Source organism: Schistocerca serialis, chromosome 8 (assembly GCF_023864345.2).
Source record: "Schistocerca serialis cubense isolate TAMUIC-IGC-003099 chromosome 8, iqSchSeri2.2, whole genome shotgun sequence".
NCBI classification, from domain to species: domain Eukaryota; kingdom Metazoa; phylum Arthropoda; class Insecta; order Orthoptera; family Acrididae; genus Schistocerca; species Schistocerca serialis.
This window is the reverse complement of record NC_064645.1, coordinates 99,729,986-99,749,588: the sequence shown is the minus strand read 5'-3', so window position 1 is coordinate 99,749,588 and position 19,603 is coordinate 99,729,986. Positions and strand designations below refer to the sequence as shown.

Sequence of the window (19,603 nt, the reverse complement as noted above, 5' to 3'; positions counted from 1 at the left end):
ATAATAACACCATTTGACAGCAGTTTAACAGCGCCATAGTGGGTCACGCCCATGTAGAACACATTTCAAAAAAAATTTAAAAATAGTTGTAGTCTTCGGAATTGAATAAATTATATATCTATTAAAAGGTAATAGTCTGCAGATTCAGAAAACGCAAAAAAGTAAAAATTGAACTTTTCATGATTTTGAGCCTTTCCGGAGCCCCTTAAATGTTGATAACCTGCCAATGTAGCAACACTAGCTGATCTAACAACTGCGCCAGACACTGGTCTTATACAGGCGCTGCCGACTGCAGCGCCGTATTCTGCCTGTTTACATATTTCCTTATTTGAATAGGCATGCCGGTACCAGTTTCTTTGGCGCTTCAGTGTTGTTTGGCTTGTTCTTCGAACTAAGCTTCATTTATAACCCCCGTAATTCCCAACACTTTTTTTCCAGTTCGCGTTACGAATAATCCTAAGCTGGAGTGTCCCAAGTTGCTGATCTCATCTGAATCTCGCAGATAAAAGGTCCCGTGTAAAAACTATCCATAGCGCTCACACGGGCGGATAAAACGAGGTACGGGTGAGTGGCAGGTAGCGCTCGGCATGTCTCCCAGCCTCCTAGTGAGGGTGCGACCATAGGCCGCCGTGTGTTCCACTGGAAGCGCCTCCAGGCTGACTAGCCAGCTGGAAGAACCTCCTAGCGGCCGCTCTGGCGACAGAGCTGACAGACTCAGGTAGACGCTAGGTGCGGGGGGCTCCGTTACGTCCCATGCCTCTGACTGGCGTCTCTGCCAGCAGACTTGCACTGAGACTCCAGTGCGGTATAACCCAAAACGGTGCCTTAAGCTGTATCCAGAGTGTCGCGCACAACATCCTGATCTCGTGAATGGCCCCAACCACCCGAAATGAACGATACGTCCTGTAGCGTACAGCAAGGCTCAGGTAGCTCACCTGATCTGTCATGGGATAAGACGGTCAAACGTGAAAGGCGGCGGACTCCGCCAGTGTTCACTCAGCGGTCCCCGCTTTTATGACCGCCCGGGCGAGCTGGGAAGTACCTGCCCAGCAGCTGATAATCGCGGGCCCCACACGGCACTGCCCCCTTGCCGTGCGTCCGTCGCGCTGCACGGTAGAAGCATCTGTCATGCACACTGACCTATCAGAATAAAGACTGTGATTATCAATTGCCCGCCTCAACTATGAAACCTAGCAGAAAACAATCTCTGTTCTATGCTATACATTAATTTAAATGCTGTGATGGGTCACTAGATAATTGAGATGGTGATAATGACTCTCTACTTATTACTCAGTTAACAAAGGTGAAAAGAACCGAGCCCTAAGCCTTAGTTGTCTCTCAGTTTAATATTGCATTGTCATCCAGTTCTGAGCTATATTTAAAATTTCCAGTCTCTAGCTCATCAGAAAGTTAGTACAAAGACACGTGCATAATTTGTACCGAAATGCGAGACAGAGAAGAAAGCGACGTAATAAAAACCTGGTAAAAATATGAACCCTGTTTGTTGAAACCTTCCCGTCTCCTTTATATCTCTTTTGTTACGCAACCAGCTGGCCGTTGTGGCCAACGGGCTCTAGGCGCTTCAGTCTGGAACCGCGTGACCGCTACGGTCGCAGGTTCGAATCCTGCCTTGGGCATGGATATGTGTGATGTCCTTAGGTTTGTTAGATTTAAGTAGTTCTAAGTCTATCGGACTGATGACCTCAGATGTTAAGTCCCATAGTGCTCAGAGCCATTTTTTGTTACGCAACCTTCCCTTCTGCTGGCCGGTGTGGACGAGCGGTTCTAGGCGCTTCAGTGCGGAACCGCGCTACTGCTACGGTCGCAGGTTCGAATCCTGCCTCGGGCATGGATGTGTATTATGTCCTTAGGTTAGTTAGGTTTACGTAGTTCTAAGTCTAGGGGACTGATGAGCTCAGAAGTTAAGTCACATCGTGCTTAGAGCCATTTTGAACCTTCCCTTCTACAACAACCTATGTAACCTTCCCTTTGAAATTAATTCTCTATCTCAATCTTGGCATATAAATTTAAATGCTGATTATTAAAAGTGATTTTGTGATTATTTCGGCGAAATATAGAATGTGTCGTCGTCGTGGCCCTCAGTCGTTATCTGCAATAACACAAAACGGTTCTTTACCTTTTTCACTGTTACTGGATCGCCATCTGACTGCTACTTCAAACTGCGACATGAATATACTTACTCTGTTTTACTATACACTATTAGCTGCTGGTGGGCTGTCATAATAAGTGGCTGTATTTATTATCAAAACTGACGTTATTCTTTAATAGCGAAGCTGACGTTATTCTTTAATTGATTTGACTGAAGTTACTATCAGTAAAGAAATATTGCCGTCAAAAATTAATTATATTCTGAATGAAATTATTTTACAAACGTTCAGATGGGACTTACTTTTTAATATAATCTCACAACTAGCTTTGCGCAAACACACCTTCAGTAGTCTTGAGATTCTCAAAAAAATAATTCAATAACATTAGTTCCTCTTATGATAATAGTTAGCTGATGTCTCTGTACACCCGTTTATAATCCCTTGTAAATCATAGCTGGTGGCTGGCAGACACACCGCTCCTCTCAACTTCTCGCTTCAGACCTGCTACCGACTCGCTTCACTTCTCGCTTACTACTGACTTCCTACGAACGCTAAAATCCGTTCTCTCCCGCCACCAATGCTTTCTGCTGCAGACAATCCCTGCTACCATTACAAAATGTATCAGTGCGCGGTCTATCCCGCTCTTTTCAAAATTATATCAATGTGGGGTCTCTCCTGCCAACAATACTTTGGTGTAGACATTCCCTGCTACCACAATTACTTCCAACTTGAAAACATTAATTATTCCCACTTAATCCTATTAATAAAATATAAACATCTTTCATAAATTGTGGCCGCGCAGGATTAGCCGAGCGGTCTTAGGCGCTGCAGTCATGGACTGTGCGGCTGATCCCAGCGGAGGTTCGAGTCCTCCCTCAGGCATGGGTGTGTGTGTTTGTCCTTAAGATAATTTAGGTTAAGTAGTGTGTAAGCTTAGGGGCTGATTACCTTAGCAGTTAAGTCCCATAAGATTTCACACACATTTGATTTGAACATAAATTGTGGTTTGACAATAGACAATAGAAATATACACGTCTTACATTTGTGAAGTCATATTTTGCGTAGGTTGGGGTTAGGGGGAGGAGGGAGGGGCAGGATGGCTGGTCGTGGTCCCTATTACCCCCACCCCCTGTTGGCTAAATGGTTCAAATGGCTCTGAGCACTATGGGACTTAACATCTGTGGTCATCAGTCCCCTAGAACTTAGAACTACTTAAACCTAACAAACCTAAGGACATCACACACATCCATGCCCGTGGCAGGATTCGAACCTGCGACAGTAGCGGTCACGCGGTCCCGGACTGAAGCGCCCAGAACCGCACGGCTACACCGGCCGGCACCCCCTGTTGAATCTGCCCCTGGCCTTGTACTGTTAACCCTAGCAATACCAATGCATTTTTTCATAATCCGTAATACGAAGGGAGGGCGTTACTTTGTGCCGAGAACCAAAAGAGCCTAAGGAAAAAAAAGCAGATTTCATTGAATGTGCTTAACTATTACTAACAACGCCCGCCCGGTAAGCCGTGCGGTCTAACGCACGGCTTCCCGCGCGGGAAGGCGTGCCGGTTCCCGACACGAATCGGCCCGGTGGATTAGTGTCAAGGTCCGGTGTACCGGCCAGCCTGTCGATGGTTTTTAAGGTTGTTTTCCATCTGCCTCGGCGAATGCGGGCTGGTTCCCCTTATTCGGCCTCAGTTACACTATGTCAGCGATTGCTGGGCAATCACTTTCTCCACGTACGCGTACAGCATAATTACTCCATCGCGCAATCATTGGGGTTACAGTCGTCTGGTGTGAGACATTCCCGGGGGTGTCCACCGCCGAACCACACAATAACCCTGGGTTCGGTGTGGGGCGACGGTGGGGTGAGTGGACTGCTGTAGCCTGTTGTGGGGCTGTGAACCACTGAGGGCAATGGGGGACGAAGCCTCTCCATCGTTTCTAGGTCCCCAGTTGCTTACAATACAATACAATACAATTTTTAACAACATACTGTTTATATAGGTACTGATTTCTAAGTAGGGCACATAACCTGAAAATGTCTTTCAGCTACATCAAGGCATTTTCCGTAATTTTTACATCGAGTGGAGGGGTACTTTGGTAAAATTCCAATAAATTTAAAAACTACAAATTTCGTTAACTGTCATAGGTTTTCATTCAGAACGTATCTTTTAAAGTTATGCGGATGCACAATGAGGGTCCTGACCCTAAAAATATGAGTACGGCATTTGTTGCGAAAAATTAATCACACTCATTACAAAGACTGAAATTTTGGAGTTAAGTTTTACTGAGAAAATATTAAGGAATTTGATGTCAGAAATCATTAAAAACAATAAATTTTTTAAAGTTATGCGAATGTATAAGAAGGGTCCAGAAAATATGAGTACGGCATTTGTTGCGAAAAATTAATTATACCCATTACAAAGACTTAAATTTTGGAGTTAAGTTTTACTGAGAAAATGTTACGGAACCTGAAGTAAGAAATCGTTGGAAACAATAAATATATTTTCCAAAAATTTAAAATGCAAAGTACCAGACTAAATTACGATATTTTGAAGAGGTGGACACGAAGTAGTCCCCGCCCCATCCCCACACCCTTCCCTGTAGCGCAAGGTTGATGTAACAGCAACGTTTTATTCTGTTCAGTCCCATAGACACGAAGAAACATGCAATATCTACCACTCGCATGCTGTGTAGATGGATTCGGATTTCGGAACGTAGTCTCTTTACGAATGACAGCTCATACAGATTACTCATGTCTGTTGTACAAGTACTCGTGTATCATATTAAACCTGCAATTGCTTGCTTTTGACTTAGCGTATTCCCATTACAACCTTACGTGTAGGCCACCCCAATGAGTTTACACTGCCCCTCGGGCCTGTACCTCTTTGATTTCGTTCTCTCTTTCCCGGACCATTCTGTGGTTTCGGTGTGTCGCTACTCTCTCCCGTTACGCTGCAGTTTGCCTGACGCTCCTGTACCTGTGTTGCAGCCTGCCTGGATGACGAGTTCGACTGCCAGGACGACACGTGCATCTCGCGGACGCTGCGCTGCAACAACCGCATCAACTGCCGCTTCCTCTGGGACGAGGAGAAGGAGGAGTGCAAGGTGAGTACCGCGCTACCAGCTCCAGCGACGAGCACCGGCAGGCAGCTGCTCGTAGGCGGCTCGCAAGTGCTTCGTCGATCAGCGACCTGTCGTGTTGTCGATGGTGCGTGTGCCCCGTGGTGGCTCTGTAAATATAAACACCTGCTCTATCATGTAACGCCTACAGCATCGTTTCCTGGATAACTTCTGCTCTGTTGTGTAAGGCCTGAGATGCTGTTGAAGGAGAATGTAACGGAATATGTAAACATTTATTTAAAAAACATTACAGCCATATGTATTAATGTACAAATCTAAAATTTTGCTTGTTTAAAGCAAAAGAAGAGTTTTAATGGAAAAGTATCATAAAATATGCAGGATGAATATTTTGCAAGAAATTTGAATTTTAAAACGAAGGTCAGCGTTGGCCGTAATATTGACGGTTTATTGATAGCAAAATCGATTTTCAATCACATAGCAATCCTCTTCAGTGCTGTAGTGTACAAATTAAACTTATAGGCACTGGTATAAAGTTATTATCAGTAACCAAAACTGAGAATTGATCGTTTCTCAGTTTTAGTTGTTAATAATAACTTGATACCAGTGCCCATGAGTTTAATTTGTACACCACACTATGTGACTGAAAAACGATTTTGCTATCAATAAACCGTCAATATTACGGCCAACGCTGACCTTCCTTTTAATTTAACATATATGGTCGCTGTGCACACAGCACTCCACGGAGTCGCCAATCAATTTGAATTTTTAAATTTTGTATTGTCTTGTATATTGTCTTCTTCATTTCGAGCTGCATCCTCTTTTTTCTTAGTAAACAGATTTCCATGAAACCTCCGTTTCCTAAACACAGTTTTTGCACTACCCATTATGCGTTAATATTGACTTCCACATAAAGGTTTGCGAATTCAACTTCCCACCTACTAATATGTGTTAGTATTGTCAAAACGTAAATAAACCACATGCAAGAAAGGTTTCAGGGAAAGCTATAGATGTTAGCCAGAGATAGTGGTGTCAGCCAAATATATCGAAAGAAAATAGCCTTCACACTGACAGAAATTTCGCTGAAGTTTCCCAAATGTCGGAAAAGTGGGAGTGGCCAACACTACAGAGTTACTTAATTTAACACTTTAAAGGCATTTCTAAAGTTGCTATCACGACAAAATTCACGCACAACATACACTCCTGGAAATGGAAAAAAGAACACATTGACACCGGTGTGTCAGACCCACCATACTTGCTCCGGACACTGCGAGAGGGCTGTACAAGCAATGATCACAAGCACGGCACAGCGGACACACCAGGAACCGCGGTGTTGGCCGTCGAATGGCGCTAGCTGCGCAGCATTTGTGCACCGCCGCCGTCAGTGTCAGCCAGTTTGCCGTGGCATACGGAGCTCCTTCGCAGTCTTTAACACTGGTAGCATGCCGCGACAGCGTGGACGTGAACCGTATGTGCAGTTGACGGACTTTGAGCGAGGGCGTATAGTGGGCATGCGGGAGGCCGGGTGGACGTACCGCCGAATTGCTCAACACGTGGGGCGTGAGGTCTCCACAGTACATCGATGTTGTCGCCAGTGGTCGGCGGAAGGTGCACGTGCCCGTCGACCTGGGACCGGACCGCAGTGACGCACGAATGCACGCCAAGACCGTAGGATCCTACGCAGTGCCGTAGGGGACCGCACCGCCACTTCCCAGCAAATTTGGGACACTGTTGCTCCTGGGGTATCGGCGAGGACCATTCGCAACCGTCTCCATGAAGCTGGGCTACGGTCCCGCACACCGTTAGGCCGTCTTCCGCTCACGCCCCAACATCGTGCAGCCCGCCTCCAGTGGTGTCGCGACAGGCGTGAATGGAGGGACGAATGGAGACGTGTCGTCTTCAGCGATGAGAGTCGCTTCTGCCTTGGTGCCAATGATGGTCGTATGCGTGTTTGGCGCCGTGCAGGTGAGCGCCACAATCAGGACTGCATACGACCGAGGCACACAGGGCCAACACCCGGCATCATGGTGTGGGGAGCGATCTCCTACACTGGCCGTACACCACTGGTGATCGTCGAGGGGACACTGAATAGTGCACGGTACATCCAAACCGTCATCGAACCCATCGTTCTACCATTCCTAGACCGGCAAGGGAACTTGCTGTTCCAACAGGACAATGCACGTCCGCATGTATCCCGTGCCACTCAACGTGCTCTAGAAGGTGTAAGTCAACTACCCTGGCCAGCAAGATCTCCGGATCTGTACCCCATTGAGCATGTTTGGGACTGGATGAAGCGTCGTCTCACGCGGTCTGCACGTCCAGCACGAACGCTGGTCCAACTGAGGCGCCAGGTGGAAATGGCATGGCAAGCCGTTCCACAGGACTACATCCAGCATCTCTACGATTGTCTCCATGGGAGAATAGCAGCCTGCATTGCTGTGAAAGGTGGATATACACTGTACTAGTGCCGACATTGTGCATGCTCCGTTGCCTGTGTCTATGTGCCTGTGGTTCTGTCAGTGTGATCATGTGATGTATCTGACCCCAGGAATATGTCAATAAAGTTTCCCCTTCCTGGGACAATGAATTCACGGTGTTCTTATTTCAATTTCCAGGAGTGTAGATTAAACTGTGTAAATCAAGAAAATAATATTTTTGAAAAAATCGATTTTTTAGATGAAAATCCTCATTACATTCCCCCTTCAGGAAATGCAGCATGGAGGTACATTCATTAATATGCAGAGTGTTTAAGAAGCAATGGTCAAGAATTCACACATGGGAAGTGCAGGTCAAAAGAAGCTAAATAGCTCCCATTAACATGGGTCTGCAAACCAACCATCGTCGGGATACAACACATTTTCTGTTGTGACTTATCAGTGTATGGAAAACATGGCATCTCTACACGTCAATGGAGGTGTTCGAAATGTCGTCCACACGTCTGAATGCACTCGTCTCTGGAATGAGTTTTGAATCCTCTCAGGCAGTCATGGGGAATTCTGTTAATGTTGGAAGGCTGCTTCAATCCGCTAGTGTTGCTCCTTAAGTGAGTTTATGTCGGTAGCATGGACCAGGCTTTTGACATGACCTCAAACACAGAAATCTTTGGGATTTCATTCCGGAGACCTTGGATGCCATGGCACAGGCCTTTCTCTACCTATCCATTGTTGACCATTCGTCCGAGTAGTCGGCGTAACTCGTAAATGAAAATGTGTTGGAGCACCGTCATGCATGAACCACATATTCAAGCGTTGGTCCAGTGGGACATCATCGTGTACATCTCGAAGTACAGTCCGCAAAAACCGCATATACTGCCGTACGGTTAGCCTCTGTGGCAGGACGTGTGGTCCAATTACGCGATCTTCGTGCAGTCCTGCCCAGACGTTCAGCGAATTATACTGCTGATTGCCTGATAAGTGTGTGTTGCATTAGGATTGGCATCGGCCCAAATGTGGCAGTTATAGTAGGTAAAAATACCGTCACGGAAAATTCGAGCCTCATCTGTGAATAGAGTATTACTACAAAAAGTGGATTCAGGGTACACTGTTTCTGCACCCATTAGCAAAAATTCTCACTAGGAGGGAAGTCTGCGTTCTTGAGGGCTTGCACTCGCTACAAATTACACTAATGGCCATTAAAATTGCTACACCAAGAAGAAATTCAGATGATAAACGAGTATTCATTGGTCAAATATATTATACTAGAACTGACATGTGATTACATTTTCACGCAATTTGGGTGCAAAGATCCTGAGAAATCAGTACCCAGAACAACCACCTCTGGCCGTAATAACGGCCTTGAAACGCCTGGGCATTGAGTCAAACAGAGCTTGGATGGAGTGTACACGTACAGCTGCCTATGCAGCTTCAACACGATACCACAGTTCATCAAGATTAGTGACTGGCGTATTGTGACGAGCCAGTTGCTCGGCCACCACTGACCAGACGTTTTCAGCTGGTGAGAAATCTGGATAATGTGCTGGCCAGGGCAGCAGTCGAACATTTTCTGTGTCCAGAAAGGCCCGTATAGGACCTGCAACATGCGGTCGTGCATTATCCTGGTGAAATGTAGGGTTTCACAGGGATCGAATGAAGGGTAGAGCCACAGGTCGTAACACATCTGAAATGCAACGTCCACTGTTGAAAGCACCGTCAATGCGAAGAAGAGGTGACCGAGACGTGTAACCAATGGCACCCCATACCATCACACTGGGTGATACGCCAGTATGGCTATGACGAATACACGCTTCTAATATGCATTCTCCACGATTTCGCTAAACACGGATGCGACCATCATGATGCTGTAAATAGAACCTGGATTCATCCGAAAAAATGACGTTTTGCAATTCGTGCACCCAGGTTCGCCGTTGAGTAAACCATCGCAGTCGCTCCTGTCTGTCATGCAGAGTCAAGGGTAACCGCAGCCACGGTCTCCGAGCTGATAGTCCATACTGCTGCAAACGTTGTCGAACTGTTCGTGCAGATGGTTGTTGTCTTGCAAATGTCCCCATCTGCTGACTCAGGGATCGAGACGTGGCTGCACGATCCGTTACAGCCATGCGGATAAGAAGCCTGTCATCTCGACCGCTAGTGATACGAGGCCGTTGGGATCCAGCACGGCGTTCCGTATTACCCTCCTGATCCCACCGATTCCATATTCTGCTAACAGTCATTGGATCTCGACCAACGCGAGCAGCAATGCCGCAATACGATAAACCGCAATAGTGATAGGCTACAATCCGACCTTCATCAAAGTCGGAAACGTGATGGTACGCATTTCTCCTACTTACACGAGGCATCACAACGTTTCATCAGGCAACGCCGGTCAACTGCTGTTTGTGTATGAGAAATCGGTTGGAAACTTCCCTCATGTCAGAACGTTGTAGGTGTCGCCACCGGCGCCAACCTAGTGTGAATGCTCTGAAAAGCTAAGCATTCGCATATCACAGCATCTTCTTCCTGTCGGTTAAATTACGCACGTCATCTTCTTGGCGTAGTAATTTTAATGGCCAGTAGTGTATATTGATAGAATACTTGCCGATGTAAGATCCACCACACTCTGCTATGACTCTGGACACGCTCTTGGGTAGCAGTCTCCCTTGTTGAAGTACCCGGCGTTCGTCTACAGTGCGTAATACCCTTTCCTCAACAGTGGGTGTTATGGATCTAGGTCGACCTTCTCTTACATGGTGGGTGAAACTCCCGCTTTGTCTAAGGCGCTGATGTAACCTGTTAAATGTATATCTGTGGGGCTGCATGCGGAGATGAAAAGCTTCTTTATACAATCCTGCAGCTTGAAGGGCAGTGCTATTAGCTTTCTCATACATGAAGTCCATATCAGCGTACTCTTCAATGGTGTAACGCCTGTCCACGGTGCCTTCTCATTCGTAGTTGTTTGTGAGGCTGGTGCGGCACAGTGCACGGAGGAAAAGGTAAGTAGTTGCGCGTGCGTAAACAAACAGATTGTCGCTAGCAATTTTAATAATACTAGTGGTACACTCACAACACCAAATACATAGCTCAATTATTAATCGTACTTTAACTGTCATTTACGCGCCGAACCTCTTGAGTCACACTCGAATGATTCATCAACTGTTGTCGTCAGACGAATGAAATGAAACAGTTGATGTCTAGCAGCCGGCGGGTGGGAGACGTCATTCCCCGCAACCCGTTGCTCCAACCATGCCGAATACTGGGGATGAATTGTGGCAAACTGCGATCGCGAGTTCTTCTCAACACATTCTTATGCTTTTTACGTCCGTTTGCTACTTTTTACGACTTCTGCACCACTTGTTAGCAGCAGACACAGTGGCTGCGCCAAAGACTGAGACGGCGTGGAGTTTCACAATTAATTATTCATTGAACTTTCTTTACAATTTATCCCTCGACGTCGCTGCCCAGCCCTGCGGATCCCTCTGCCTGGCTGCCACTGTGTAGATTCTCCGACAATGAGTGCAACCCGCGCCCCTGATCGCACTCTGGAGCCTCAGGCCACCAGTGCTCCGCTGAAGCCAGGATGCCCTGTGGTTGAGATGAACTCGTCGCCGTGATGTCAGCTGCCGACGCCTGCTGCACCGGCGGCTGGGAAGTCGTCAGTCGCGATGTCCGCGAGGTCCCGTCATGGACGGACGGGCCACGCTCCGTGGGGCCAGGTTGCCGTGAAGTCCGGGCGTCAGTCCCCGGCGGCGCCTGTGACCCAGACCGCGCTGCGGCCGGTCCTGCTGGAAGTTCTCGCTATAGTTAGTCAGCCACGGTGCCGACCGAACTCAGGTCGACCTCCAGAGCTGAAGCTGACATCTGGCAGCGAACGCATGACTCCTGCGACCTGGAACAGACTTCCGGAATCGTCACCTACGAAGATTGAACATTCGGACATGGACCACGTCCGGCCTCAGATCCGAACGGCTTCCTAATGGCTTCTGTCTTTGCTGCCTGCGCTCCACTATTTATATCCGGCAGGAGGACGTATTTTACCCTCGATGGTAGCTTTTTGTTATTACTCCCGCAGTATATTGCAACTTAACTAAGCGTGCTGGCCTCACTTCCCCTTATTCAGCACTCTCCAGGCTTCGCTCACCGCTCGGTCTGTGTGTGTCCTTGTGTCAGTCTGCTGGTAGACTGCTGCTGTCAGCAAGGCTGTCTGTGTGTGCTTATTTCACAACGCCTCGGTCGCCTGCGTGCCTCTGTTTTGCCATTCTCCACTGCGTGAAGCAACGCTTACTACATGATGCTGCAAAACGCTATTTCAAAATAATTTTCGTAGCTGTGGAATTATTTAACAAAGTAAAATATTCGAACGATTCAATGATAAATGCACTTTCGCGGAACCTTCCTGACTTTCCCACGGAGCACCAAGGCTCTGCGGAGCCTACTTAAGGAATCGCTGTTCTAGGTTACAGTAATGTGCAAAAATGGCGGTTACTTAATGCGTTCTTTACAAGGAGGTATGCGGAATATCGACGTTTACGGTGTTCAAAAATGGATCAAATGGCTCTGAGCACTATGGGACTTAACATCTGTGGTCATCAGTCCCCTAGAACTTAGAACTACTTAAACCTAACTAACCTAAGGACATCACACACATCCATGCCCGACGCAGGATTCGAACCTGCGACCGTAGTGGTCGCGCGACACCGTACTGAAGCGCCTAGAACCGCTCGGTCAGTTTCCGGTGTGCCCTCAGCCTCGGACCGACGCTACGTGATGCGGCCGCTGCCTACCCTGGCAACTGGCAAAACTGCGTGAGCACTGCACCAGACCACGCTGCTTCATACTAACCCTATATGCTCGGAAAAACAAAGTTGTCGCTTCTTAACGTAAAACTTGACGATTTAGCTTCGTGTCACCCTTAATGGACATTTCAGCGGTTAAGAACACCGTCCACGCCAAAACTGCCACCAAAATCGACACTAAATGCTCTACGTGCAGACTGACGTGCACATTATGGACCAGTGGTTCCGAATCTGGGTATAATTACCGCATGAGGGGTAAACTGAAGTTTTTTGAGGGGTAAAACTAAGCGTCAGACACGAATCTAAATCACGAATCAAATTTTTTTAAAGATCATTACTAGTATCACAATTAAGCGAGACTTCAATGTTGATTATCTAAATTACCAATAATTACTTTTTCTCAACTACCAGGCTTATTCTGACGGAGGTTACTGGTTCCTCACACAGTCCGCCCACTACACACATATGTTGTGCATCGCTGATGATAAAAGTGAGACACATACATAACAAATACAAAGTATCTCAGGAAAATGTCGTATCCAAGTTGTACGCTGTGGTGTCACTGCCAGACACCACATTTGTTGGGTGGTAGCCTTTAAATCAGCCGCGGTCCGTTAGTATACGTCGGACCCGCGTGTCGCCACTGTCAGTGATTGCAGACCGAGCGCCGCCACACGGCAGGTCTAGAGAGATTTCCTAGCACTCGACCCAGTTGTACAGCCGACTTTGCTAGCGATGGTTCACTGACAAATTACGCTCTCATTTGCCGAGATGATAGTTAGCATAGCCTTCAGCTACGTCATTTGCTACGACATAGCAATGCGCCATTATCATTTGCTATTTATCTTGTGATGCATGTACCGTCAGACCGATGATCACCAATTATGGATTAAAGTATTCCAGCAGCTACGTACTTTTCTTGCTAGTAAAACTCCTTGTCCTGTTCCAGACCTCACGCCAGCCTGCGTGAGCTTAAACGCGTGCCTCTCGGCTACCCGTCACTGTGGATTGGCTGTCTTGCCAGTCCACAACATAAGCAGTACCTGCAGTAGCCCATAAATTGTTTAGTTATTCACTTCGAAGCAAATAATGAATTAATTGACAGCACGACACAGCAGTAACTACATAAGAGCTACTATAGTGCTGTGCGCAGGACTATTAGTGATTTTGGTCAGATACTAACCATTATCAGCCGGAAGTCCTCCAATTTCTGCCAGTTCAGAAATAAAAAGTGCAGCAATCAAGTGTTTTATGAACAGTAAGTAAAGTGCACACATTTTAACTTGGTTGAATATAAATGGGGTTTGCAGTGGCAGGTTAAGCAAATGCCATAACGGATATGAATAATACAGGGAAAGTTTGTACTGTAACAAGTGTCTACACTCGCTCTTAGTAGTTAGCTTTTTCATCAGAGAAGGAGTTGTGGTTGGCACTTGCGCTGCACCACGAATTCCTTTGTCATTCATTCGAACACACGCACACACACACACACACAAACCAAATGTCATTCACTTTTCATCTTTTAAACAAATAAAAGAGTTACACGAAAATTCTTTCATTCTGCATTTTAGTTAGGTACTAATTTGCTGATAATGCGGGGGATGGGGGAGGCAGCAGACAGCAGGGTGGGGGGAGGGTGGGAAGAGAGGTGGGGGGGGGGGGTACTAGTTAATGTTTAACTGCGGTCAGGGACAATGGTCTAAGAAGGGTTGGAAACCACTGTTATACACAGACGTGGCGAAATAGCGCTATCTGGTGGATCGTCAGGAATACAATGCCGCTTGCCTTTGCACGATGCCCAAACACCACCTATCTTTTCACGAGCTCTTCGTAACTGGAATATTCGGGCCTGTAGATGGTAGCAGTTGAGCGGGATTCTCACAGTAGGCAGGAAGCGTTCGGGACGTGGTAGTGCGTGTGTATGTGTGTGTGTGTGTGTGTGTGTGTGTGTGTGTGCGTGCGGGCGCGCGCGAGCGCTAGTTTTATTTCATCTTTGTTGCCTTCTTCCAAGAGATTCGGCAGGTTCTTTTTCCGTTGTTATGTTTTTATGAAAAGGATTGTTATGTTAAGTTTTGTTTCCATCCTAACATCGCATCTCAATTTCTTATATCGGTGAGGTGTGAAATTTTAAGTGCAATGAATTAAATTCCGGAGACACCGCCGAAAGGTTATAAACTACACTCCTGGAAATTGAAATAAGAACACCGTGAATTCATTGTCCCAGGAAGGGGAAACTTTATTGACACATTCCTGGGGTCAGATACATCACATGATCACACTGACAGAACCACAGGCACAAAGACACAGGCAACAGAGCATGCACAATGTCGGCACTAGTACAGTGTATATCCACCGTTCGCAGCAATGCAGGCTGCTATTCTCCCATGGAGAAGATCGTAGAGATGCTGGATGTAGTCCTGTGGAACGGCTTGCCATGCCATTTCCACCTGGCGCCTCAGTTGGACCAGCGTCCGTGCTGGACGTGCAGACCGCGTGAGACGACGCTTCATCCAGTCCCAAACATGCTCAATGGGGTACAGATCCGGAGATATTGCTGGCCAGGGTAGTTGACTTACACCTTCTATAGCACGTTGGGTGGCACGGGATACATGCGGACGTGCATTGTCCTGTTGGAACAGCAAGTTCCCTTGCCATTCTAGGAATGGTAGAACGATGGGTTCGATGACGGTTTGGATGTACCGTGCACTATTCAGTGTCCCCTCGACGATCACCAGTGGTGTACGGCCAGTGTAGGAGATCGGTCCCCACACCATGATGCCGGGTGTTGGCCCTGTGTGCCTCGGTCGTATGCAGTCCTGATTGTGGCGCTCACCTGCACGGCGCCAAACACGCATACGACCATCATTGGCACCAAGGCAGAAGCGACTCTCATCGCTGAAGACGACACTCCATTCGTCCCTCCATTCACGCCTGTCGCGACACCACTGGAGGCGGGCTGCACGATGTTGGGACGTGAGCGGAAGACGGCCTAACGGTGTGCGGGACCGTAGCCCAACTTCATGGAGACGGTTGCGAATGGTCCTCGCCGATACCCCAGGAGCAACAGTGTCCCTAATTTGCTGGGAAGTGGCGGTGCGGTCCCCTACGGCACTGCGTAGGATCCTACGGTCTTGGCGTGCATCCGTGCGTCGCTGCGGTCCGGTCCCAGGTCGACGGGCACGTGCACCTTCCGCCGACCACTGGCGACAACATCGAGGTACTGTGGAGACCTCACGCCCCACGTGTTGAGCAATTCGGCGGTACGTCCACCCGGCCTCCCGCATGCCCGCTATACGCCCTCGCTCAAAGTCCGTCAACTGCACATACGGTTCACGTCCACGCTGTCGCGGCATGCTACCAGTGTTAAAGACTGCGATGGAGCTCCGTATGCCACGGCAAACTGGCTGACACTGACGGCGGCGGTGCACAAATGCTGTGCAGCTAGCGCCATTCGACGGCCAACACCGCGGTTCCTGGTGTGTCCGCTGTGCCGTGCGTGTGATCATTGCTTGTACAGCCCTCTCGCAGTGTCCGGAGCAAGTATGGTGGGTCTGACACACCGGTGTCAATGTGTTCTTTTTTCCATTTCCAGGAGTGTATATAGCTAATATACGATGACTTGCAAGTCGCGTAAACTTTAAACGAAAAATACTACATGAAGGACAATCTCTGATTTGTGACTCAGAAAGAGGAGCTATGCGCTCAGTGGGGCGCAGCGTTTCTCTCTGGACTTTGCAGATACGGTATGAAGAAAACGAAGTACCTCACTCTGGTGCTAATTATCCATTACATCAATGGCTCCCAACCTGGCGGTAATTACCTACTGAGGGGTTAAACTAAATTTTCTGAGAGGGGTAAAACCTAAAAGATGCGTTTCTGTTAGAGTCAAGAAACTAAATTAATTTCAAAAGACCATTACTGTTATCAAAATTTTGTAAGACTCTATATTGTCTATGCAAGTTATTAATAATTACCTTTTCTCAATGAGTAGCATTAATGCGGTGGAGGTTACAGGTTTCACACATAGTCCACAAACAGTCTAACATACTGCGTGGTGTATGTTTGTTCTAAGTCGTGTCTCCCTACCACTTTCGCGCAACGACGCTCTGAGCGTGTTTTTTAGGGAATTGACTAGTTTGAACCTGGGACCTGTTGCTGGTAAGGAGACGCCAGACCACACATGACATGTAGAGTTCAGAAGAGTTCAGTGAGACTAGCGGTGATATAATCAAATACTTAATGATTTCAGCGTCAGCTCCACTGCACTCCCTGTGAAAGAATCTTAATACTAACTAAATTTAGTGGAAGGGGTTTTTAGTTAGCTGGTAAAACAACGTCGAAAAAGCAGTTAAGTTTACCACTGCAATTTTTCTTCTACTCACAAAACATTGTTTATAAATTACACTATTGACAAAAGGAAATATTTTGATACAGGATGATAAAAACCAACTGCGTTCAACAAAAATGTGAACAAATATTCCCTGAATGGGTTTCCAAGTTCTACAATGGATCGAAGGATGACCTATGCCATATCACATCTATAATCTATGTTTAAGTTAAGTTTCATAAAAGAGAAAACTATCAAAATGGTCTACAGTGACCCTCAATTATCTTTAATTACTTATTTAATTTGTCGTAAATTGCAGTGGCTGATGTGGCTTCTCAATAATTATATAACAGAAAAATCATCGCGTTTCAGATTTTAACTTCTCGTAGCAAATGTGAATACCATGAGCTTTAATTGACGATCGACACTAGTATTACGCAAAAAGGGGATGTTACAGATGAGACTTCTGTAGTTCTGAGTGAAGCCTTATGCGCTCTTATGCGGCATCGCGTGCGTTCATTACCTTGTCGGTAGTTAGGCAGCGTCAGCGGGCGGCGGGCCGCGCAGCTCCACACACCTCGCCGTCTCGGAAGCAATTCCTCTCTAACCTCTCCTTACTACACTTTACCAAAGTTGGTTTAAGAAAAAGGTATCTGGCTGTGTTTTCAACTGATCAATCAGGGTCTCAATGTTAACCTTAAGCTCCACCTACAAAAATTCTGTCTATCCAATGGGAAACGTTATATGTTTTGTGGTGGGGCAATGTTTTTAATGTTTGCAACGTAACAGAGACGCGGATAGTCTCACGCTAAAACTTGCAGCTGGTGTGGCCCTTTTAGTGATATTGTAAGATCTGTACTGTTCTTCTGGAAGACTCTATCTTTTAACATGGGCTGAGGGGTGGTCTTGGCGGTCGGCGGGCGATGTGGGTGTCCCTTATCGTAGGGCCTTCTAGCTTACACTACTCTGCTCTCGGCTTCGGTTCTCGTTTCTCCCCTCGGAACTGCGTCTGTTTCATGGTGGGAACGTATGACATGCATTTAGGCGTTCTTGTGTTAGTCTGTGGTATTCCGTTTGCTCACTCGTTGATCTTATTAGTTTGGTTAATTTAATTTATTCGGAGCTATGTGACATACTGCCGGATTTGCTATCATGTCAGGGTTTTCATGGAAGGTGTTGGATGGGCCTGACACCTTACAACAGTACACATATGGTGCTCTTTGTCCTGTCCATCGCTGAGATCAAATTGAGGCATATACGTAACAAATGCTAAACATTTCAAGAAAATGTGTTCTCCAAGTTGTAGACAGTATCTGCAGTAGTCCAGAAATTGCTTCATTGCTCGTTTCAAACGGACAAAAGAACTGACAGCACGACACATCAGTAACTACATAAGGACTATTACAATGCTGCACACAGTTTTATTATTATTATTATTATTATTAGAGTGGTTAGGGGCAAAGCATTAGCAGCCTGAAATTGTCCAATTTCTGCCAATTCAGAAGTAAGGAGTGAAACAATGAAGTAATCTACGAAAAGTAATTACAGTGCACACATCTGAATTTAATTGATTTTAAGTAGGGTTGTAGTGTGCAGCTCAAGCAAGTGCCGCAATGGAGAGGAGTAATCCAGGGGGAGCATGTATTGTAACAAGAATGTCATCATTTTAAAAATAAAAGTGTCTTTCAAATGGCTCTGAGCACTATGCGGCTTAACTTCGGAGGTCATCAGTCGCGTAGAACTTAGAACTAATTAAACCTAACTAACCTAAGGACATCACACACATCCATGCCAGAGGCAGGATTCGAACCTGCCACCGTAGCGGTCGCTCGGTTCCAGACTGTAGCGCCTAGAACCGCACGGCCACTCCGGCCGGCAAGTGTCTTTCGATCTGCAGCTTAGTTAGGTGCTAAAGTTGGTGATAATGTGGAGGAGGGGGGGGGGGGGGCGGACTGTTTGCAAGGTGGGGGGTACTAGATAGATTGCACTCAGGGGTAATGATCTAAGAAAGGTTAGGAGTCACTGGACTAGACGGTCATGTACTGAATTCAGCATGACGCTAATGGAGTCTATTGTTGGAAGTAAGCCAGTTTGTGAAATTTTTGAAATTCTAAACGTTAATGAATGGAGAAAGTCGAAATACACTAAATTCGAACGCTAATTATTGCTACATAAGAAGAGTATGAAAAAATACGTCATTGTTTAATTTGGAAAGGTAATTACGATAATTTTTTCCAAGTGATACTGTGTATCTGAATCTCGACATGTTGCCCATCGGAATAGACGTTCGGATGGAAGGACTTCGGTAGAAAATCCACGAGCATGTACACGGTCAACACTTAGGAGGGAGAAATTTTATTCACAGCAAAATTGTTTTCCTCGTTTTTGAGGTTTTCCTCGAATGGATAACACTACCACATTCCAATATCGAGTGGCGTCATGGCGTAGACAACTTCCGAAAGTCCTGTTGTGAGAGATCTACACTATGCGATCAAAAGTATCCGGACACACCCAAAAACATACGCTTCTAAAATTAGGTGCAATGTGCTGCTACCTACTGCCAGGTACCTCAGTAGTCATTAGACATCATGAGAGAGCTGAATGGGGCGCTCCGAGGAACTTCGAGCGTGGTCCGGTGATTGGGTGTCACTTGTGTCATACGTCTGTACGCGAGATTTCCGCACTCCTCATCGTCCCTGCGTCCAATGTTTCCGATGTGACAGTGAAGTGGAAACGTGAAGGGACACTTACAGCACAAAAGGGTACAGGCCGACCTCGTATGTTGACTGACAGAGACCTCCGACAGTTGAAGAGCGTCGTAATCCATCTACCCAGACCATCACATAGGAATTCCAAACCA

At 46.7% G+C, this 19,603-nt stretch overlaps 1 protein-coding gene across 1 annotated transcript in view; it reads left to right on the top strand.

Moving 5' to 3' along the window:
- Positions 1-19,603, top strand: part of LOC126416851 (uncharacterized) — a 1,707,974-nt gene that overhangs the window by 1,138,861 nt on the left and 549,510 nt on the right. Inside the window, exon 6 of the mRNA XM_050084734.1 lies at positions 5,100-5,215. Coding sequence (XP_049940691.1) covers positions 5,100-5,215 — 116 coding nt within the window. The remainder of the gene's footprint in view (positions 1-5,099; positions 5,216-19,603) is intronic.